This window comes from Marmota marmota, unplaced genomic scaffold (genome assembly GCF_001458135.2).
Source record: "Marmota marmota marmota unplaced genomic scaffold, marMar, whole genome shotgun sequence".
NCBI lineage: Eukaryota > Metazoa > Chordata > Mammalia > Rodentia > Sciuridae > Marmota > Marmota marmota.
In genome coordinates, this window is record NW_025999944.1 from 10100382 (window position 1) to 10122450 (window position 22069).

Sequence of the window (22069 nt, forward strand, 5' to 3'; positions counted from 1 at the left end):
CTGAAGGTTTATGTACTCGTGACTTGGTGGCTGCAATGTAGGGAGGGAAGCTACCAATTTGCAGGGAGTCCTCTCCAAGGGTAGATAGAAAAGCCTCCTGAGAAGGAATCAGGGAATGACTTAGAATGAGGACCCTGGTCCCGACCCTTTAGAAGACAAGAAGCAGTCAAAAGACAGCCAGCCAACCTGCCTGATTGCATCTGGACCCCAACACCAAACTAATCCAAGTGAAAACTACCAGCGTGTTTGGGCACTAAGGAAAACTAACAGAAAGTGAAAACAAACTTTAGACTCCTATGGATTGAATCTAGTTTTGTTTCCACCAAAACCTATATTCAGGCTAAACCCCTCAGGGCTGCAGTATTGGGAGATGGGACCTCTCAGAGGTGATTAAGTCACTAAGAGGACTGATGCCTCTCTCCTGGGACTGGACAGAGTGAATTCTCGCTCTCAATGTTGGAATAATTCTTGCAAGAACCGGTTGAAACTAAGTGAGGCCCCCTCTCCATGTTCTTGGCCCCTTCTGCAGGCAACCTATTCCCCTCCTTCTTTTCCACCATAAGTTGAGCAGCACATGGCCCTCTCCAGAAGCTGAGCAGTTGTTGTCCCCACGTTCTTGAACCTCCAGAACTGTGAGTTAAATAAATGAACCTCTTTTCATTATCATTTACCCAGCCTTGGCTATTTTGTCATAGCAACAGAAAATGGTCTAAGGGTTCTTACGCATATCCCTTGTGGAACCAAAAGCCCAGTAAAAATTGAGACCTATTGGTTCTATGAATGTACATTCAAAAAGCTTAAATTTATGCTGGGAGAAGAGTAGATGTGAGGAGATTTTACATATCTAGATGCTTAGGACCTTCATTCCAGAATCTATTGGTCTTTGGATTTTCATCAAAATCCTATATCTAGGAGTTCAGAGACAAGACCATCTTGCCCTGCGTGTAGAGCACACACTGTCATAGGATATTTGGAGGCCAGATGCTATTTTGCCTCATCAGGAACCCAAGTAGGAAACAAGGCCTGAGCCCAAAAGCTCTTGGGTGCCTGATGCCGGTCCTCACAGCACCTCTGCGGGGCCTCCTCTGCCATCAGATGTCCTTGGTCATCTTCTCTTGTCATGCTTCCTAACTCACCCCTGGAAACTCACATCCCTTCCCATGGCTTCACTCACATGCTGGTGACTCATCCTCAGCTGATCCGTTCACCCAGCTGCCAAGTGGATATTTTCATGAGTGCCCAGAGTTTCACTTCAAACTCAACATATCCCACATGAGTTCACTCTCCTCCCTCTTGTTGCTTTCCTAAGCCTCCGCATCCCCTGGGTCCCTTCTCTCGGCTGACATCATGACTACCTTCCACCCAGCCACAAAAGCCGGAGATCCTGTAGTCTTCATTTCCCTGTCCTCCCCTCCCCCGCCAGTCCCCATCAGGAGAAAAGGATGACAGTATGAACTTACAAGGACCCAATACTTAGGAAGGCAGAACGTGTCCTGAGAAGGGTGACTCACAAAGTCAAGGACAGAGGAGATGGTAAGCCAGCACAGAGCTTCCACCCCAAGATTTCAGAACAGGGCTCCTGATGAATCAGTAATGGTATTTCCAAGATGTAGGGCCTGACCATCATCTCTCTACAGTGGGAACATGAAATGTGTTTTCCAAAAGCCGAAGATAAGAATTTATATGAACTATGTGGCTGTGTATTTATTTGTCATTGTATTATTGATTTTGCTGATAACTGACAAGTATTCGTATAAATAATAATAACAACAGCATATTTACATGTTATACGCAGAAGAACTTGAGTCTTATTTTTTAACCAAAGCTTGAATTAGATTATTAGACCAACTAGGTCTTCCCAGCTTTCAGCAACTATTTCAAATGGAACTGTGGGTCAAGTGCCAGAAGTTTTAATGACAAACATCAACCAACATTTTCAACTGTTTTATTGCCTGCTGTGAAACAGACCACCGCCCATGTAATTAGGGATAACGGCATCTTCTGCCCAGGAACACAGAAACTACAAAGTGGCCGATTTCCTCAGTGCTTACCTTATAAGGAAAAAAAAAAAAAAGTGACACAGGACAGCAGAGATAACCATAGAGAACACATTTGCAGTTGGCCAGGGTGCTTTCTGTTCATCTTTGATAACATCTTCAAAGCAGCACAGAAAGGAAGGAGGCTTTCAACCCAATCCCAGGAGCAGGAGGGGACTCCTCCAGCAATGGACAATCGTGTTTGACGCCACACAGTTCTGTAGCATTCTGACTGTAAATCAGTCCTTTAAGAGAAAGTCTGTCACAAAGAATTTGTTCTTTTTTTTAGGAGATTTGTCATGCTATGTGTTAGGCAGCTATTTTTTAGAAAGATGCCTTAAACATACTTAAACATAATTCAAACTAGGCTCACTAGGTCAAGCATGCTAAGTGGGAGAACTTTTAACATTTTTGTATGAAAGCACTTTTTGTTGTATATTTAGCCAACTGGGTCACAGTTTTTCTGTTTTTGTTTTAGGAGGTGCTGGGAATCCAACCCAGAAGGGTTTCATCTGTGAGCCCCGCCCCTAGCCCCAAACATAGACCTCATGGAAGCCAACTTAGGGCTTCTAGAAGCCACACCCTGGTCTCAAAATCCAAGAAATTAGAGGTTAGTGAAGCATGCACAAGCTGAGTAGACGGCGGTATTTCAATTAATCACAACTCTTGGGTCAAATATGGAACAATTGATTAATTAATACCTGTTCAGGACCCAACAAATCCACCTCGCATCCTTAACTACACCAGAAACAAGGAATCAAAGTCACAGAATTTTTAAATTAAAGATCACACAGTTTAATCTCTTCATTTAAAAGATGAGAAAAATGAGTCTCCAATAAATTGGTCGGATACAGAGAAAGACAATAGTTTGCATAAATTCCCTGGACTCCTTAAGGGAGCTGGTCAGAGCCTGACCTTCCCTCTGTGACTCCCCACCCTAGCATGGCCAGAGGCAGTTGCTGACCCCCTGGGCCAGGAAGGACGGTGCCATTTGATGGAATCACAACCAAGTGCCCTCATGTGAGCCAGCAGGAAGCCCTGCTCTGCCCACCCACCCCCAGCGCCTGTGTGTGGGGCTGAATAACCGGAGCGCACACAGTCACCCTGAATGTGGACTGCTTCCCAAACAGACGTGAGGAGGCTGCTCGCTGAGCAACCTCTGAAAACCCACTTTGTGGAAATGGTGTGAAAGACGCATTTGGGGCAGCACAAATGAAAGGAAGCTTTTATTCTTTCTGCCTTCCTGGTGGATTAGCACAGCTCCATGGGCCTCCAAAGACCTCCTCCTCACTCACCATGAAACCAGGGGGCGATGGTGTCTGAGGTTTTCTGGTAGCCTGCTCGGCAGGGCAGCTGCTCCTCCTTGAACCACCGGATGATGTCCTCCTGGGCCGAGCTGGAGGCCGTCCTGGTCACGCCCTGATTGCTGATATTTGTGAAACAGTTTCCAAGTTAGAGCCAACTAATTTGAAAATAATATCCTCAAAAATATTTTATATATCTATGAGTGTGTGTGTGTGTGTGTGTGTGTGTGTGTGTGTGTGATGCCCTCCGTGTCCAAGTATTCCACATTCTTGGATTCAATCAGTGGAGGATCGAAAATATCCAAAGAAAAAAACCTCATGTCTGTGATGAACAGGTACAGACCTTTGTTCTTTGTCATTTATTCCTTAAACAATACAGTAGAACGACTATTTATGTAGTATGTATGTATTACTATGACAGGAATCTAGAGATGCTGGCTTTTGCTAAAAGCACTCTTTTTTTTTTTTTTTTGGTACCAGGGACTGAATCCAGGGGTACTTAACACTGAGCCACATCCCCAGCCCTATTTTGTATTTTCTTTAGAGACAGGGTCTCACTGAGTTGCTTAACCCCTGCCTAAGTGGTTGAGGCTGGCTTTGAACTCATGATCATCCTGCCTCACCCTCCCAAGCTGCTGGGATTACAGGTGTGCGTCACCCACCTGGCAAAGCACTGAACTCCTTAGGCCTGTGCAGATGCTCAATGGTGAAGGAAAGCAGGATCCAGCTGGGCATCCCTGCCTCACTCTGCATCTGTCTCCTTTGTTACCTTAATATTGGGGTCCAATCCCTCTTCAGCTCTGCATGTAGATGCATTAATCCTTTAAGGAGGGTTCATCTAAAAGCTCGCAATATGAGGCTTATTAGCCCTGAGTTTACCTAACCTATGCCCTTCCCGTTCAAGGCTGAGGCAAGATGTGCCGCAGACTGTTTCCGACCCCAGGAGTGACACCCAGAAGTCCTCAGTCCTTGTCCTACACCTTCCAGGAAGCAGGAGGCAGCACATCACCCCTGAGGTGAGATGACCCCTGAGCAGGAGACCTGAATTGCCCCGCAGGACTGCAGGTCTGATTAACATTCTGAGCAAAAAGTGGAAACTGCTCCCTCAGGTGATAAGGATTTCTCCAGAGCCACCCCCAGAATCAGCCACACCAGTCTGACCAGGGCTTTTAACTACACAGAGCTCCCCACCCCCACCCCACCCCCAACCCAATTCCTCCTCTAAGCCTAAAACTCCTGTCAGCGCTCCAAAGACCGGGCTGAGATGCTGGATCCCAGTTTGCCTTCCAGTTATGGACATCTTGACTAAAGTTCTTTTTCTAATTTTTCTTGGCACTTCTTAAATAATCTTTTCCTGAATTTAATATTACCTTTTCTGTTTGGTTTTTGGGGCAAGTGGGGGCTAGATGTGGGACCCACCCATCCCACCGTCAGACTTCTGAGCTAGGATCAAGTAACATTAGGTATTATAAGTAACCCAGAGATGATTTAAAGTATACAAGACTCTGTGCCAAGATTATATTAAATACTGCACCATTTCCTATAAGGGACTTAAGCATCTTGGTTATCTTGTGGAATCCTGAAACTACTCTCCCACAGATACTGAGGGACAGCATGTGTGTGCCATCTGTGTATACACACACACACACACACACACACACAACTATATACATCTCAACATCTAATTACATGGGCTGAGCTAATGAGCGGCTGGACTCCTTGCATACCACCGTTATACACTCCCCAAGGGTAGACAGAGGGAAGAACACAAATCCATCACCTGTCCTTCCAGTACCAAAGGGAAAGTCATAGGTATGAGCTACTGCTGTGTTAAAACCTAGATTTAAATTCATTTTTAATGGGAATTAGAAGGACCATTAACTCCCAATTAAAATTTCAGAAAATAACCATAAAAAGTTGAAATATACTTTTCAACTTTTTGAAAAGTTGAAAAGCACTATTTTCCAGCACTATTTTCCCAGAGAGCATTTACTTGCAAACAAAAGAAATCACATGTGATAGATAAATTCTTTCCTAATGTTTTCTTTATTTGATTTTTCTCTGTTTCCACTAACCTCCCGGACTGGCTTTCTTCTCTCCCCTATTTTGAAGAGGTTTAGTTGTACTAAAAGACAGTCTCAAAAACACAAAGTAAAAGGAAAAAGCTGGTTTGAAGATTTGGAAGAAAAAATAAACAACTGGATCATTTTGAAATAAATTCAGTGGTAGGACTTGAGTTCTGGTATGTAAACAGGTTTCCAATACAAAAAGCAATGCTGCAATTAATAAATATATTTTAAAATCCTACTTAATAGCAGAATTATCCTGAGAAGAATTCACCTAAAAATAACAACAACAAATAATCTTGGTGAGCCGCCGGAATTTCGTATAATGTAAATTAATTTATGGCTCTTCGTGCTTTCTATGATAATGTGCATTACTGAGTCACATGTGATGTGTATTAGATATACATACATACATGTATATCTGCTTATACATGTATATATTATTCCTCATGATTTTCAGACTGTTTTAGAAAAAATATGCTATAAGATTTGATTTTACTGGAAAGCCACCATACATACATGAGATTGTATGATATATTCTTTTACTAGCTTCTAAGTGAGGTTCTTTTTCTCCAGAAAATCCTTGAAGATGGAGCAAAATTCTAAAGACACAGGTCCTGTCTTCTTCTGGGCTGGCTCCTGGATGACCTCTGGTCACTGTGTAGAGCCCCAGGCTCAACCCCACCCAGCCTGACGCAAGAGGCACCTCAAGCAGTACCTTAAGTTGGAAAAAATGAGCTGAGCAAAGCTCACAACAAGAACTGCCCTTTTAGAAAGTCCACCTTCGTTGCTGCCAATCAAATGCACTGTGCTCTAAAAATACTGCAGGGAAGGGACACATCACAAGGCCTTCTCCCATGCCACCCTTGGAAAACACTGGAGCACAGGAGTGAGCCACTCAGACAGCCCTGCCCCAGGCTCTGTGACCAGTGTGCACACAGACAAGCCTCACGGTGGACAGGGCTACACATGGGAGCCTGATCACAAAACTAAGGGGACATCTATCTCTTGTTTTGCTGTCCATAAGGAAAAAAGATCATTCCTCCAACTGTCATTTTGTAGAACGTGGTCATTTAGTGTTGTTCCCCACATCTCAAAATGGAACTTTTCAGTTGAGTAAGTAGAAATAATTATAGCAGAGGAAAAGGTCCACCTTTGTGTTTCCTCTGAGGTCATAATCCCTGTTAAGGAACAAAATGAAAACAAAAACCTTGATGATAACGACCAGTTCCAGGTCAAGGGAGATTTTGTTTGGTTTTCATTTCACCACCCTCCTAACAAAGAAGTGTTTTTAGCTTTTATTTCAGAAGGCAAGGCTAAAGACAGTTCTGATTCATTCGATCCATAATTAACTTTAAACATTTTCTTTCTAAATATTAGAATATTAGGGCCGGGGGGTGGGAGGAATATAGCTTACCTACCATGCATGAGGCCCAAAGTTTGATCCCCAGCACCACAGAATTAAATAAATATTAGAATATCAAAAAATACTACGATGTCAATAGCCAGGTAAAAGTGATTTTGTAATCAGTAAACATGAGGGAGAGAGGTCTTCTACTGTGGTATCATTGCCTTTTTCTTCAGGGTTTTTCCAAAACAATTGTTCTTCCTACTGCCCCCAAAGCCTAGGAGGCAAAGTTTTCATTGTTACCAAATAAAGTGTTTATTCAAAAAAGGAACATGTGCAAATTCCCAAAGTATGAAATCAGCCAGGGATCTCAGAAGGAGAACTGCTATCCATCCCCAGCGGTGGAAACTTAGCGGTGGTGATGACATCGAAGTCCACCAGCCCGCAGGGTCCTACTTTACTGTCCTTTTATCACTAGAGGCATCCTGAGCATCCAGAGACCCAGGTGCTGGCTCTCCTGCGCTGCTGGGCGGGGCGCAGGAAGTCCTCTTGCTCCCAGCCATCCTCATCACAGTCTTGCGATAAGAGAGGGATGAACGCTGGGTCAGGAAGCAGGGCTAGAGGTGAGGCTGAGTCCACCAGCCTCCAGCCAGTCTCCCACGCCCACGCCCACGCCCACCCCCATCACATGACTGAGCTTTGATTAACCCATCCCAAGGCTGCGCCTAGAGCCCCTGCTGGTTCTTACCCAAGAGGCTTTGGGGGGTGTCCCGCTGGGGGTAGGAACTGAGGCTTGGGTGGAAGGGGAGGCCTTCTGGGTTTCTGAGGAACACTCAGTCCCTCACCGCTTCTTCCTCTCTGGGCTGCCAGGGATAACCTCTTGTAGTCTTCCCGCGCCTGTTTAGCCAAGGAGCGTCTCTTCTCATCAGCTGCTTTGGATTTTCTCACTAGAAAAAGAATGAGGTTTGAGAAAGGCCCACGTCAGCCCACGGAGACAGGAGGAGACGGTGCATCACGGTGCACAGAGCAGGGTCTGAGCAGCTAGTCAACCTGGTTCTATTGAGAAACAGTCACAGGGATGCCCCTTGCCCAGCTCCTAGGGCTAGCCCAGCGCTCACTCCCTCTCTTCATCTGGGAGCTGGGGGATTTTCACTGGGGAGCAGGGAGGGCTGAGAAAAGAGGTGGAGAACTTGTGCAAGAACTCCCTGCAGTGGGCAAGACCAGGTGATGAGCCTCAGAGGAGACCAAGGAGGCAGGACCCCTGGGGGCATGTGGCCACAGAGGAGGCAAGGAGCAGCACAGCTTGCCACAAGTCATGCTCAGAGCCTGCCCGGAATTGAACCACATGTGGCCTGGCCTGGCAGAAATACCCTTGGTATTATAAGTAATTTAGGAAAGACTTAAAAGTATACAGGAGGAGGTGCCCGTATGCAAATAGTGCACCATTTAATATAAGGAACTGGAGCATCCTCAGATTTTGGTCTCTCCAGGGGTCCTGGAACCAATCCCCTGCTGATACTGAAGGACAACTGCTGTGTGTCCATGTGTACACACACGCGCACACGCACGCACGCACACACACACGTTCCAGATAATTGTAGAACATGTTAGAACATGTCAAAATACCCCAATACTGTCTTTTAATATTATTTGTAAAAGAGAGAGTGTTTTGTTTCAGCCACATAATGTCAAAGACTCTAACGTGAGATGAAAGAATAATTTTTATTGAGTATATTTACACTTCAGGCTTTATTGGTCAAATCCTATTATAGTTGACTTCAAAGAGATACCAAAAATATTTCATTATACTAGGATTTCAGGGCCCAGCAGAAGGTGGTTACTGACTGGATCTTGCAAATATTTTCTCTTCACAAAAATTATCATTTTAATGGCATTTGTTGTAATGGGACTGCAGACCAGTTTAGGATTCTCAACACCTTGCCAATACTGCCACTCCTGTTCTCCTGCTCAGCCTGCCTCAAGGGATGATCTGGCTGTTTAGACTTTTTTGTGCATGTCAGATGGAAACCCTGATCCTTTCTCCAACATGAATTCCCTCATCCTCATCCTTGAGAATCCGCTGCTTGGTGTTCATTTGCATTGGCTATTTTTCTCCCCATGGGGCTTATCTCTGGCAGTGCCAGCTCAAAAGGGGGTCAGAGTTGGGTCAGAGGGATACTAATATATCGAGCCTGTTATTCCGTGTTCTTTAGATTACAAAGTTATGTCACATTGAAACATCACACTATACCCCATAAGAACACTTGTTATGGGTCAATAAAGAATAAAGCTTTTTTTGGTACTGGAGATTGAACCTAGGGGTGCTTAACCAATGAGTTAATCCCCAGCCCTTTTTACTTTTTTATTTTGAGATAGGGTCTCAAAGTTGCTTAGGGCCTTGCTAAATTGCCAAGGCTGGCCTCAAATTTGCAATCCTACTGCCTCAGCCTCCAGAGTCTCTAGAGTTACAGGTGTGCACCACTGTGCCAGGCAAGATGAGACTTTTAAAATGCATTCACTGTTGAAAATGTAGAGTGAAAAAGGAAACTCACAAAAGAATAATAAAAGAAGTGAAAATTAAATCCCACCTCCTCAAGAAAACTACTATTAATATATTAATAATCTTATAGTTTTTTCCTTCGTAACTTAGACTTTCTAAAGTAGTGATATTTTTCACACTATTTTATGTTTTTTCTTCTCTGAGCTGAAGAGGTCATTAGACACTCTTCCAAAGCACATTTGTCATAGCTACATGCCATCCCATCATCAAGAGAGCTCATCATTTTGATGGTATAAAGAAGAATTGAAAAATCATTCTGCAATTCAGAAGTAGCTCTCCTAGGTCTTTGAGTCATCGCTTAGGAATGACATTTGAGTAACAATTTAGCCTGACGACATCTCTCAACCACCCACTTTCAGTGCTTCCTGGACTCATAGTTTTACTAAGTGAAAGATGCAGCTGAGGGACTCAAAGGAGCTACTGGGACCTCGCTACTCACGGGAGGCCTGCCACTCGGAATCTTCTTTCCAGTTCTTATAAATCTGCTTGGTTTTGTCTTCCTCCACTTGTTTTATTTCTTCGTCTTGTTTTTCCTTTACCAATTCTTTCTTCTGTTTAAAGAAACAGAAACAAGCATCGGTGAAAAAATCCAACAGTCTCTGTGAGGAGAGGGCAGTAGGCACCTGACTTCTGTTGAACCCTCTCTGGCCCACGAGGGAGGCGATTTGGTATACGCGGTACGTGCAGCAGGTGTAAGTGCTACCTGGTTGTGGAATTCCAAAGCAAGTCACTGAACTCTCAAAGGCTCTTTCCCAAAAACAAAAAGGAGAAAACAGAGTTATAGTAAAGGTTAAATTTATTTATTTATTTATTTGGGGGGGACTGGGGATTGAACCCAGGAGCACTCTACTACTGAACTTCAGCCCCAGCCCTTTTTAAATTTTGAGACAGGATCTCACTAAGCTGTCTAGGCTGGCCTCCATCTTACTATCCTCCCACCTCAGCCTCCCAAGTCTCTGGGATTACAGGCACACACCACTGTGTTCAGCGATGAGGGTTAAACTTTTTTTTTTTTGGTGGTGGTGCTGGGGATGGAACCCAGGGCTTTGTGCGTGCAAGCACTCTACCAACTGAGCTATATCCCCAGCCCCGAGGGTTAAACTTTTTAAAGTGCCTGCGCAGTCCAATGTACAACACATAAAAACTCAGTAAGCTGAGCATGGTAGTGCATGCCAATAATCCCAGCTATTGGAGAGACTAAGGCAGGAGAATCCCAAGTTTTGAGGCCAGTCTGGGCCATTCGGCAAGACTGTCTCAAAATTAAAAAATAAAAATAAAAAGGGATGGGGATGTAGCTCAGTACTATAGCACCACTGTGTTCAATCCCCAGTGAGAGAGAGAGAGACAGACAGACACACACACTCACACACACACACACACACACACACACACTTTCAATAAACAGTCTTTTCTCTCAGGCATAGCACTTAGTTGCTCCAAATATATTTCCCTAAAACAAACACACTATTTCATGGAAACCACAGTAAACACCACTTTACAGTGGCTGACAGTTTCCACAGAATAACTGCACATTCCCGGAGCAACCTCACTGGGTCTTCACCTGTCCTCGAACCACATTCCAAAATGTGATTTTAGGAATATTTTTGTTGTTGTTTAAAAAACAGACAGATATTTTTAAAAGCATCCTTGGAGAAGGGAAAACGCAAAATAAATGTTAGTATTTCTCTAAAAAGGGGATTCATTTTTTTTCATTGTGATAAAACACACATGACAAATTTACTCTCTTCACCATTTTTAAGTACGCTATTCCGAGGCCTGATGTGTCATCAAGGGAATTCATTTTAAACTAAAGAGAAATGAACAAACCAAATCACTAAGACCTAGAAAGTATTTTTTTTTTATTTTGATTATCTGGATGCGGCCTTCTGAGTGCTCATAATACAACTGAATTTACAACTTTGATGAACTAATGAAGCTTCAGTTAACTAAGTAATAAAGCAGGCTGAACAGGCCAGAGAGGACCGTTCCCTCCTCCTGTTCCCCAGCTTCCTTCTCCATCACAAGGGGTGGATTCTAGAAAGAAAAAAGATCTCCTTGCTGCAAAATTCTTGCTCCACAACTAAAATATACATAAACCTTGATGTTGAGAAACTTGTTTTTGATCACTCTGGGAAATCATAAAGCACCGTTAATGTAGTGACAATTCATAAACTGCACTTCAGATGTGACTAAAGTTGTCCATCTACTGTTTTATTTTCTTACATTATTTTCCTGCCTCGAGCTAAGCTCCTTTTGTTTGCCAATACATGCATTATAAAAACCAAGGAACCGCTTTTGATGTTTGCAATGACTGTTAAAATTTGCCATCCTGAACTGAAGCTGTTTACAAGACTGAAATACATAAATAAGTGCTTCCAGCCACTTCCAAACTCAAACAGAAAAAAAAAAAAAACCCAAGGTGAAGAGCTCTGTTCTTCTTTCACATGCATATGTATTTATTTCTAAGTAACTAGAAACATGATTCCAACATCCAATCAGGATTGTCACGGATATTGTTGCTTAGGATAAGCAAGAAGTCAAAGACATGAGAACCCTGAAGGAAAATTATTAAGTGACTAATAAGCACAGGTAGCACTTGGTTGATAGGTGACACTCAGGTGACAGAGATGCTGTGTTTAGTAAGTCTCCTTTATTACCTGCACCACATTTACACAGGCACAGCGGGGAAGGAGACAAAATGAGCCAGTTCACAGACTAACAGCAGATGAGGTCTGGCCCTGACCTCTCTATTTCTTCAAAGCAGCCAGAAGACTTCAAAACTCATCTGAGTTACTCTAACAGCAGGACGCTGCCATTCATTACCCTTGTTCCAGAGAAACTTGGGAAGTGGGCCTGCTCACTTTCTCTCCAGTTCTCTGCCACTCCTTAGCCAGGTCAAGTGCAGTGTGACCTCAGTGCCTTTATCCCTGCAGCTCCCTCTGCCCCAAACACGCTTCCCCCAGACACTCACCCACATCGAGCCCTCCCTTGTTCCTTCAGGTCTCAGCTCCAGTGCCACCTTCTCTGACCTCCTGTCAAAAATAACAGCTTGACCCCACCAGCATCTCTCAGGGACTGCATCCTGCGGTATTTCCTTACCCACAGGGTGACCTGACATCAGCAATTCAACATGTGTGTCCTCCATTCAAAATACAAGTTCCCCAAGGGCAAGGATTTTATCTAATTTGTTCATAGAATGCGTCCCCAATTTCCACACCAGTGCCTAGCACACAGTAGGTACTCAATAAATGTTGAATGAATACAAGGATTCTTTGCCTTTCTCAACTGTCATCATTTAAGATGATGTAATGTTATCTGGGCAGTGCTACTGAAAACTTCTTTACTGTAGCTGTTTTGGTCAAGGGTGCACAGAGTCATCTCTCAGTACCCCTAGAGACTGATCCCAGAACTCCCAGTGAATAGCAATATCTCTGGATACTTAAGTCCCTTATGTAAAATAGCCTAGTATTCGCATACAACCTACACACATGCTCCTGTACACTTTAAACCACTTCTTATAATATCTAATGCAATGTCAACAGTTGCTATAATGCATTATTTAAGGAATAGTGAGGGAAAAAAAATCAGTCTGTATATGTTCAACAAAGATGCAATTTTTTTCCAAATATTTCTGATGCACAACTTTTTTTAGACATCAATAGACCTTTATTTTATTCATTTATTTATATGCAGTGCTGAGAATCGAACCCAGTGCCTCACACATGGTAGGCAAGCGCTCTACCACTGAGCCACAACCCCAGCCCCTCATCATGACTTCTTGAAGTCTCAAAACTTTGAGCTCTCCAAGTTCATGCCTGTCCTGTAGAGGGATCAGGGAACTGATCACACAGTCCCTAGGAACACAGGCCTGGGCAGCCTCCTCCTCAGCCCAATCTCTCAGGCCTGGGCAATTTGGTAACTTTCCTTCATAGACTGGTATCTTACCCTGCTTTTTCAGACTATCTGTGGGTCAAATTCTACTTCAGTTTCCAAATGCCAATCTACGCCTCATTTATTTTGAGCAATGTATGGTCTGTTCACAATGAAGCGTGATGGGCAATGTGGAGTTTGGTCAGGAGGGAGAATGTCGCTTCTAGACGATGGGGAGTAATCTAGTGCCTGCGGGGATTCCTGGCTCAGTGAACAGGGACAGCACAAGACTCTGCTCTTCCTCCAGAGCCAGGCTCACAGAAACAAGGAGCACACCAGTGACTGCACTGGAATTCACTGCTGCTGCCAAGGGTGGCGCGCCATTTATCACGCTCTGAAATCTGTCTCCCCCTCCCACCCTCCTGTGTTCGAAGCAGCCCAGGATATCGCCTCTGCCTTGGCTCATCGGTGACTGGTTCAGCAGATACATCTTGGCATCTATTCTTTCCATGACATTCAACACGTTCCCAATTCGGGATTAAATGGGGGAAAGATGAATAGCTGTGTGTGCAGCTTTCAAGACAGATTTCACATTCTGTGGCTTAATTTCACTCCTGCATGAGACTAATTAACTAATTTGTGAAACATTAGTGGAAATGGCTATGCGCTGAGCTCCCTGAAGACAGAATGTAAGTCTTTTACCTGGTAGAATCCATATGCCTTCATACGATTGATAGAATCTGCCAACATTTGCTGAATATTTCTTGATGAACTGCAGGATGACTAAAAATTAAAGGAAATACATTTTTATAGCATTTAGAGCTGCAATGCAATTTCAGAAGCTAATCTGTCAATGTGTCCCTGGTGTCATTGTTCACTAATGCAACCCCCAACCTGACACCAGTTTCCCTTCCAGTGGCACCTGAGTTTCTGAGCCAATCTTGACTAGCACTGAGCACAGGAGGCCTCCCTTAGCATCCCCCTCCCCCATAGGGCGTAGCATCCCCCTGCCCCATGAGCCAGAAGCTGATAGTTTGGTGTGTCTTGCTCCCATCTGGCCCTGGGGAACCGGAGATGATTTCTAGACAAAACTTTACTCCGTAATTTAAATCCTCTTCTTGCTCCATCTCTGTATCCCATCCTCTGCTTTAGTTCAGACAAAAGGAGTGCCTTTGTCCATGGCACAGAATTGCAGGATGCCTTGCCCCTCCAGGACCGGAGATGTGTGGGGAGCACCAGTTTGCTGCCACGGAGCCCTGCCAACTGCCCTACCTGGCTCACATGCCACCTCACTTCCCTGCCCTGGTTATCCAGTATCTAGGTTTCTGGGGCTCTAGATGGATTTCCCAAGAGGCAACTTTCCAGATCCATGGCTTGAATTCTCCAGCATCTTTCCTTCCCACCATGTGCTGACCCCTCTGGCACTGTGAGTGAGCTGACAAATCACAATAGACTGCTCTTAAGACCTCATGGCCCTGTTCCTGTCCCTGGCCTGAGTGCAGAGCCCAAGCCAAGTCCCAGCATGAGTAGCTACATGCTCTGTATTGCCCCAAACAGCCACCCCCCAAGCCACATGACTGTGACTTACATGACTTGTTTCTGAGGATTCATTCTTAAATTTTGGCACAGATTAGAAATTGTCAGCAAATTTTCATCAAAAGGTCAATGCTGATATTCATAAGGATACTGCAGGGTCATTACCATGCCATGGAATAAACCCGTGTGGCACAGACTGCCAGCTCTCCTAATCATGTTCTGTATTCACAGCAGCTGGACATATGGCTACCCAGCCACACTGCATTTCCCAACTGCCCCAGAAGTTAGATGTCCCCAGGCAAATAAGTGATCTCTAGGCAGGTGATAACTGGCATTTGCCTCTTCCATCCAGGCCCTCAAAATCTTCTTCACACACTCCTCCAGGCTACTACCTGCTCCTCTGGGCCAGAATGCTAACAGTGGCCATGCTTCCCCTAAAGATAGCAGAGCCCCCGAAGGTTGAGGCCCTGAATGACTGTGTGGAGCTGAGCCCTCCTGAATCAGAACATGCAGCCCAGACTGTTATAACAGAGAAAAGTAACTTCCCATTTTGTTTTGTCCATTGTATTTTGGGTCTATTTGTTTCAAAATTTTAGTTACCTTATCTGATAAAACTGGCCACAGTAGCTACGTGTGGCACATTTGAAGCTCTCTGCTGAGATGATTTTTATTCATCATTGGTGGTATAATTAATCCTAATTCTACAAACAGTTACTAGTCACAAAGGCCTCTGATGGCCAGGTTCTGATGAGTGACCTGGTAATATTTTTACTCCACACATCTTTGATGGATGGGCCACATGAGCCTAATTTTCAGATGAGGAGACTGAGTCTCAGAGGAATTGCGTAGTTTTCTCAGGATCACACAGCTGCCTTGTGCCGGGGTTTATGCCTTTTTGCTCTGTTTACATTGTAGTGATAGGAAAATTTTCTTAATTACTTGGCAACAGAAGGAATCTATAGGTTTTCCAATCACCACTTACCATATTCCCACTCATTTTCTTTCTCATTTTAATATTACAAAAGGATATTCAGCTGCTGTGCACCTAAAGTAGAAGAGTGCAGCAACCATTTCCTTTATTTATAAACAAATTAGGACTGTTCCAACAGGTTTTGTGTAAGTCCGTCTATTCAAGAGTCCAGGAAAACTTTGAAAATCGTTGGATGCATTTCTACCATAAGGAATGTGAGTTTGAAAGTGGGCTCGCTCTCCCTTTCCTCGTGGATCCAAGCTCCACAGGACACTCTTCTGCAAAAAGGATCCGTTTCCCATATGTTAGAAACTGGGAGACAGGCGACCCTCCTCCATGCTTTTCTCAAGTATTAGAGATAATTCCCACAGGTGCTGGGCCGCACTCTCAGAACCAGAGGAACCAGACCTACTGCTTGGGATCTATTAAACGTCCCTGAAGACTCGTGTCTTTCAGGCTTGGTCCCCAATGTGACACCACTGGGAGGTGGTGGAACCCTTAAAGAAGTGAGGCCTAGAGAAAGGACCGCGGGTTCTTAGAGGCAGTGCCCTTGACAGGGCCTGGTCCCCTTCTCTTCCTCTCTCTTGTTTCATGGTCATGAAGCTCTGCTGCACTCTCCCCTTGTCATAGGCCCAAACAACAGGGCCAATCAATCATGGACCAAAATCTCCCAAAGTGGTGGCCAAAATAAGCCTTTTCTCTTCACAGATTGATCATCTGTGATTTTTAATACAGGTGGAAAGCTGCCTAGCACACCTTTGAAATGTGTGCTTGGAAAAGTGGCGCTTTCTCACGGCTTGATTTTTAAAGGGTCTTCGTCTCTTCCTCTTGTCACCACATGCCCTTCCTTTCTTACTGCCATTTTCTGTATGCTCTCTCCTTTTGCCCTTAGCAGATACGATGAGACTATTAATATACTAAAACTACCCAAAACTTAAGTACCGATACGTGTGCCAGACAGTGCAAAGGGAAGGCATGGTGCTCGGGACTAAGTGTCCCTGTGGCAGTCACCAAGGTCTCTGTGTGGTGGTCAGAGCTGACGTACTTTGTCTGTCTTTAGAGTTTTAGGTTCTGTTTGCAGCATATCAAAGTTCACAAGTTGGTTCTTGAATAAAAGAATTTTTGCCTAAAATTGACTCATTTAACCACCACTCCAGGGGTAAGTACTTCTATTCAACTAAACCACAATGTAAACCCTAAGGCTAGTATATTCCAAGAACCACATTTTTAAAAATTCAACTCTTCTTTGGGCTGGGGTTGTGGCTCAGGGGTCAAGCGCTTGCCCATCACATGTGAAGCACTGGGTTCGATCCTCAGCACCACATAAAAAAAAATTTAAATAAAAGCACAATGTTCACCTATGACTAAAAAAAAATAATTAAATTCAGCTCTTCAAGGTAAAGTAAGATTTGCCATTATTCCAAAGTGTTAAAATACTATGAAGAACTTACAACTTGCACAGAAAAGTTACATCTGCTAAATCTAATTTTCTACAAATCCAGGAAACACACCCAGTACAGTGGAATAGACTAAAAGTAGTGTCATCCAAAAGAAATTTCCTTTATTAAAAAATAGATTAATAGGCTCAAAAGTGATGGCCTATGATGGAAAGAGCAGAGGGAGACTACCTCTAAGCACTCCCAGCATCCCCAGAAGGATGAAGAGCCTTCTCAGAGAGGGCCCCAGCCCTCTCCAAAGCTTCCTTAGGATGCTGAGTTCCAGAGAATACACTCATTAGTTATTGCTACACAAAAGAAAAGAAGAATCAAAGCCACTCTACCTCTATAATTTGGGCTTATCAAGCACTTTCAGGTCTAATACATCATTTGACCTTCAGATCAGGTATCAGAGGAGATAGTATTCCAAAGAGGTAAGGTGGCCTGTCCATAGGTAGAGGGTGAGGACTGCAGTCCCTGTCATCTCCATGCCTAAAGCTTGCTCCTCCCATGGGTCTCTCAGGGAGAACATGTGTGCCCTCTCGTGCATGTCAGCCTCTGCAGTCACCTCCCATTTTCTACCTCAAAGAGACCTCAGCAGCTGCTGAAACGCAGGCACAGTTGAAGCAAGCCTGTCTGCATGATTTGCTCTGTTTAAAATAAACACCATCATTAATATTTATGCAAAGCTCCCCAAAAATAGAGAAATTGAAAGCAAACAACATCAGAAGCTAATGGACCTACTGCAGATACCAAGTAAGAATGAAAATCCCGATTAGATCTAGGAATGTAGTCCACCCAGATTGGCCAAAAGATAGTCTTTTTAAAATAACTACAAAATGCTGTTGGAAGTACAGCAATTCAATCTACACAAACAATCAAGTAACAAATAGATGCTGCTGACAATATCCATATTACATGGTTATGAAGTACATCCCCCCCAGGGATTAGGTGTCCTATGAGAAGGATTATCCTAGTATATCCACTTTTTAAACTGGTTTGAAAAAACATGAATTCTGGCTTTTAAATTAATATTTGCTTTGTTTCAAAGTAGGTTTCAGCAATCAGACAAATGCCAAGTGCCTTTAACTTCAACTAAACCCAGAATCTCCAGTAAACACAACAATTTTGGCATTTCATTTCTGCACTAAAGATGAAAATGATGAATTGACAGGATAAAATCAAGAATTTATTTTTGGAAAAATACTACTAAGTTTTTACTCAGCCTATTCTCCTGCATGTCTTAAATCCATGGTGTTCCTTAATAGAATGGTGGTTAGAATCGTAACCTCCTCATGTGGAGCTAGTGTGCCAGATCGTTCACCGCCTCCAGATCCCCAGCAAACAGAAGAGGGCCCCTCACTTAGTAAGGCCTCAATATATTTTGCTCAATGAATGAACACACGTGAAATTCATGGAACACCGTTTCAATGATTAACAGATACTCAATCTAGTTCTACTATTAATCAAGACAACCTGAATTCAAGTACTCTGAAAATCAGTGATCTAGAACTCACTCCTTTTGTTAACCAAGTCATTGACATAATCAGATCATCCTCTTCCCAACCATCTTAAACTAAAAAGGAAATTTCTGAATGATGACTCTAATATTGTTTTTTGAGCACACCAGGATCTAGCATTTTTCTTCTAAAATAAGGGGAGGTAAAATAATGATGTGTTTTGATAAAGTTACAAAGAGTAACAACAGAAAGAGAGAGAGAGAAGAATATTTTCCTAAGGCAAATGGATTAACAAGATGAGAAGTGAGACAATACATTTTCTTGCTGAAAACACGGTACGTGCTCCCTATAGTGATGTTACTGAAACATGAATCAGGACGATGGAGACCCGAGGAAATCTTTGCCCCATTTCTCTAGTATTGTTCCTAGCAAAATCTATGCTCAGAGACTACTGGGTACTCTGACTTAAAAGAACATCAGACTCAAACATGATGCATGATTCAAAGGCACACCTTTAAATAATATATTGTCTTTACTGAGTTTATTTTCAACACATTAGAGCATCAAATTGTCATATTAGATGAACATTTGTTCACTTCTATTGCACCTTCCCCTACAGCTCCATAAAGCAGTGCACAAAATGATAGAACTTGGCAGCAACCTCTCCAGAAAATGCAACAATGCAGAGCTGGGAAAAGTTGTTGAGGCAAAGCATTTCAGAAACAAAGAGTTTGAAAAGCCACTTACATCCCATCCATAGAAAAGAAGAAAAATAGCCAGGCATGGTGGCTCACACCTGTAATCCCAGCAGCTTGGGAGGCTGAGGCAGGAGGATCATGAGTTCAAAGCCAGCCTCAGCAACATTGAGGCACTCAGCAAGTCAGTGAGACTCTGTCTCTAAATAAAATACAAAATAGGGCTGGGGATGTGGCTCAGTGGTTGAATGCCCCTGAGTTCAATCCCCAGTGCCAAAAAAGAAAAAAGGAAAAAAAAGACAAGCAAGAAAATAAAGGAATTGTAAACTATAAAGTGTAAGTAAAAAGTAATAAAGGATCATTAAGAGAGCATTCCGAGTCTTAAAAACCTGATTGATTCAGGATGTCTTGATACAATGGGACAAAGGAACCTAAATGCAAATAGTAATAGAAAATAATATTCATATCATACATGATACTTTGTAAAATACTTTCATATATATTATTTCATTTGATTCTCACATTAGCCCAATGACATGTAGCTACTATAATCCCCATTTCATAGGTCAAGAAACAGCCCCAGAGAGTTGAATGAATGACCTCTAAAAGTTCAGCTTGACCTCAAGAGTCTCCTGACTCAGGATTCCTTATCTTTGTTCCCCGAAAGCTGCTTCTAATGAGGTGGATAAGTGAATCACTGCAAATATCACTTGCCATCCCTCATTGGACAGGTGAGTCTTTGCAAATATCACTCCCAATGTAGCTGTGTGTCAGGAAGTTGATAACCAAACAAAGCTGAGTTCCCAGTTTCATCATGTACAATCCTCAAGTCCAGAAATCTGGTTTTCTCTCTTCTAATTTACTTGATATTAAGCTTTTTATTTAAGCTTAATTATTTGTTTGTTTTTAAAAAGGCCCAACAGATTAAATGGCTTTTAAACTGCTATCATTTGGTGATTCTATCTTACTTAAAATTTTATTCTACAAGCTACCATGAAATTCTATTACAGTGACATGGAAGCTACTCAAGTAATTATGTAAGTCTGATTACAGCTCTACTCTTGAATTAATAAGATAAGCACAATTATTCCTTGTATGTTCTTACCTGGAATACCCAATATTTTCTCTCTCATAAAAACAATACTGAGATGCTTCCTTCATGTACACCAACTGGAAGGGAATATACATCAAAGGAAACAGTCACTAGTTTGGGGGGAGGGGGATTAAACCCCCTTCTTTCTTCAGAACTGACTCAATCCTCAAAATTCTGGCTTGCATTTCAGAAATGAACCATCTCATTCTGCTTCCAGTGGGATTCCTTATAATAAGTGTGCACCTGATTTTCCCACCTCCCAGAGACTGGCAATATGTCCGTCTGCAGAAAGGACCCAAGTAACATCATAAAGGGCACACTGACCCCAGGCCCAGGGCATCTCCACCCTGCTCCACAACAGGCTTCACGCTGGCCTCTGCTTAGTCACCATAAACAGTTTTTTTTCGCCCTTTAACGAAGCCCAAGCTGCATGAAACCCAAACTTTGGTTGCTACAAAACAGCACTTTGAGATGAATAACTAACCCCCCCCCCCAAAAAAAAAACAACTTGGCATATTCCTTTCTGTTCTTTCACTAAAATGGTCGGATTTTAGGATCTTATTTCTGAATCCCTCTTTTTTAAAAGCAAACAACTAAAATCAACTTGTGGGGGACTGCTGGTTTCAGAGTAGATAACAAGCTTAAGTTTGCTTTGGAAGGGAAGTATGAAAGAAAAATAAACTAAGTGAATATTTTCATTATTAACATCATTTTCCAGGTGGCTCCCTAACTGCTATCTACAAATGGGAACATACTGCCGAGTTCCAACACTTAAAAATATAAGTGAAAACTATCACAGGCTCAATGCCAGATCTACCATGAACCTGCACATTTTAGTAGGGTATTTTTGACATCATTAGTTGTTATAGTGAAATAGCAGATTTAAAAGCAAGTATCCAAGCCTCGGCAAGTGTGGAAAGGTGTGCATGTGTTTGTGTCGGGGGTGTGCATGGCGGGGTAGAGAGGCCGAGGTCTCATCTCTGACTCCATTGAGTTAAGGAGAATGAGACAGAGAAGCCTCTTGCTCAGGGCTTTTTAACTGCCAGCTGAGCAAGGTCTTTTTTCTTTTTTTTTTTTTTTAATTTTTTATCATAATGCTTTGAATCCCAGATGTTTGTGTTCTAACTCTTTTAATCTCCTGTTTTGCTGTGTGGCCAACTCTGAAGGCCATTTCTGTTTAAAAAAAAAAAAAAAAAAACAGTGGAATAATTCCCTGGAGATAAAAATCTAAAAGTAAGCAGATACAGTTTTATTCAAGGTCCCCTTCAGGGGCAAGGACAGTCGGTCTCCTGATTAATGAGTTCCTGGACTACAAATTACATATAAGGAGAGAAACACAAAGGGGCTTATCTTTGAATTAGCATTCTCTGCCATTCTCCAGCCACATTCAGCACTTCTCTTTCAGGAGAGGGAGAGAAACACTGGGTACATTCAGTCTATGCACACACAGAGGGTCCCTAAGGACGTCTCCACAGCTGCAGGGTACTCCTGGTTCCAACTCCTCCAGGCAGGGGTGATTCTGCTCACACGGTGCAACACCTGCCATCTTCTCTGTGTCCCATGAACTCCCATCACATTTGTCTCCACCTGGGAATGGGACCTGCTTCCTAACCTCCATGTCTCAGAACTTTGCTAGATGCTAACTGAATTCTACAACTGACTGCCACCTCCGGTTCAGTGACAGGCACCCAGTAA

At 43.1% G+C, this 22069-nt stretch overlaps 1 protein-coding gene across 4 annotated transcripts in view; it reads right to left on the bottom strand.

Annotated features, from left to right (window-relative positions):
* The window catches only part of Sh2d4a (SH2 domain containing 4A), a 64617-nt gene that overhangs the window by 18035 nt on the left and 24513 nt on the right, over positions 1-22069 (bottom strand). For 3 of the 4 annotated variants that reach the window (XM_015499541.2, XM_015499538.2, XM_015499540.2), the window contains exons 5-8: positions 13887-13967; positions 9754-9865; positions 7503-7701; positions 3332-3462 (exon numbers count right to left, since the gene is read on the bottom strand). In XM_015499541.2, coding sequence (XP_015355027.1) covers positions 3332-3462; positions 7503-7701; positions 9754-9865; positions 13887-13967 — 523 coding nt within the window. The remainder of the gene's footprint in view (positions 1-3331; positions 3463-7502; positions 7702-9753; positions 9866-13886; positions 13968-22069) is intronic. The other variant, XM_048801651.1, reaches the window with a different exon arrangement.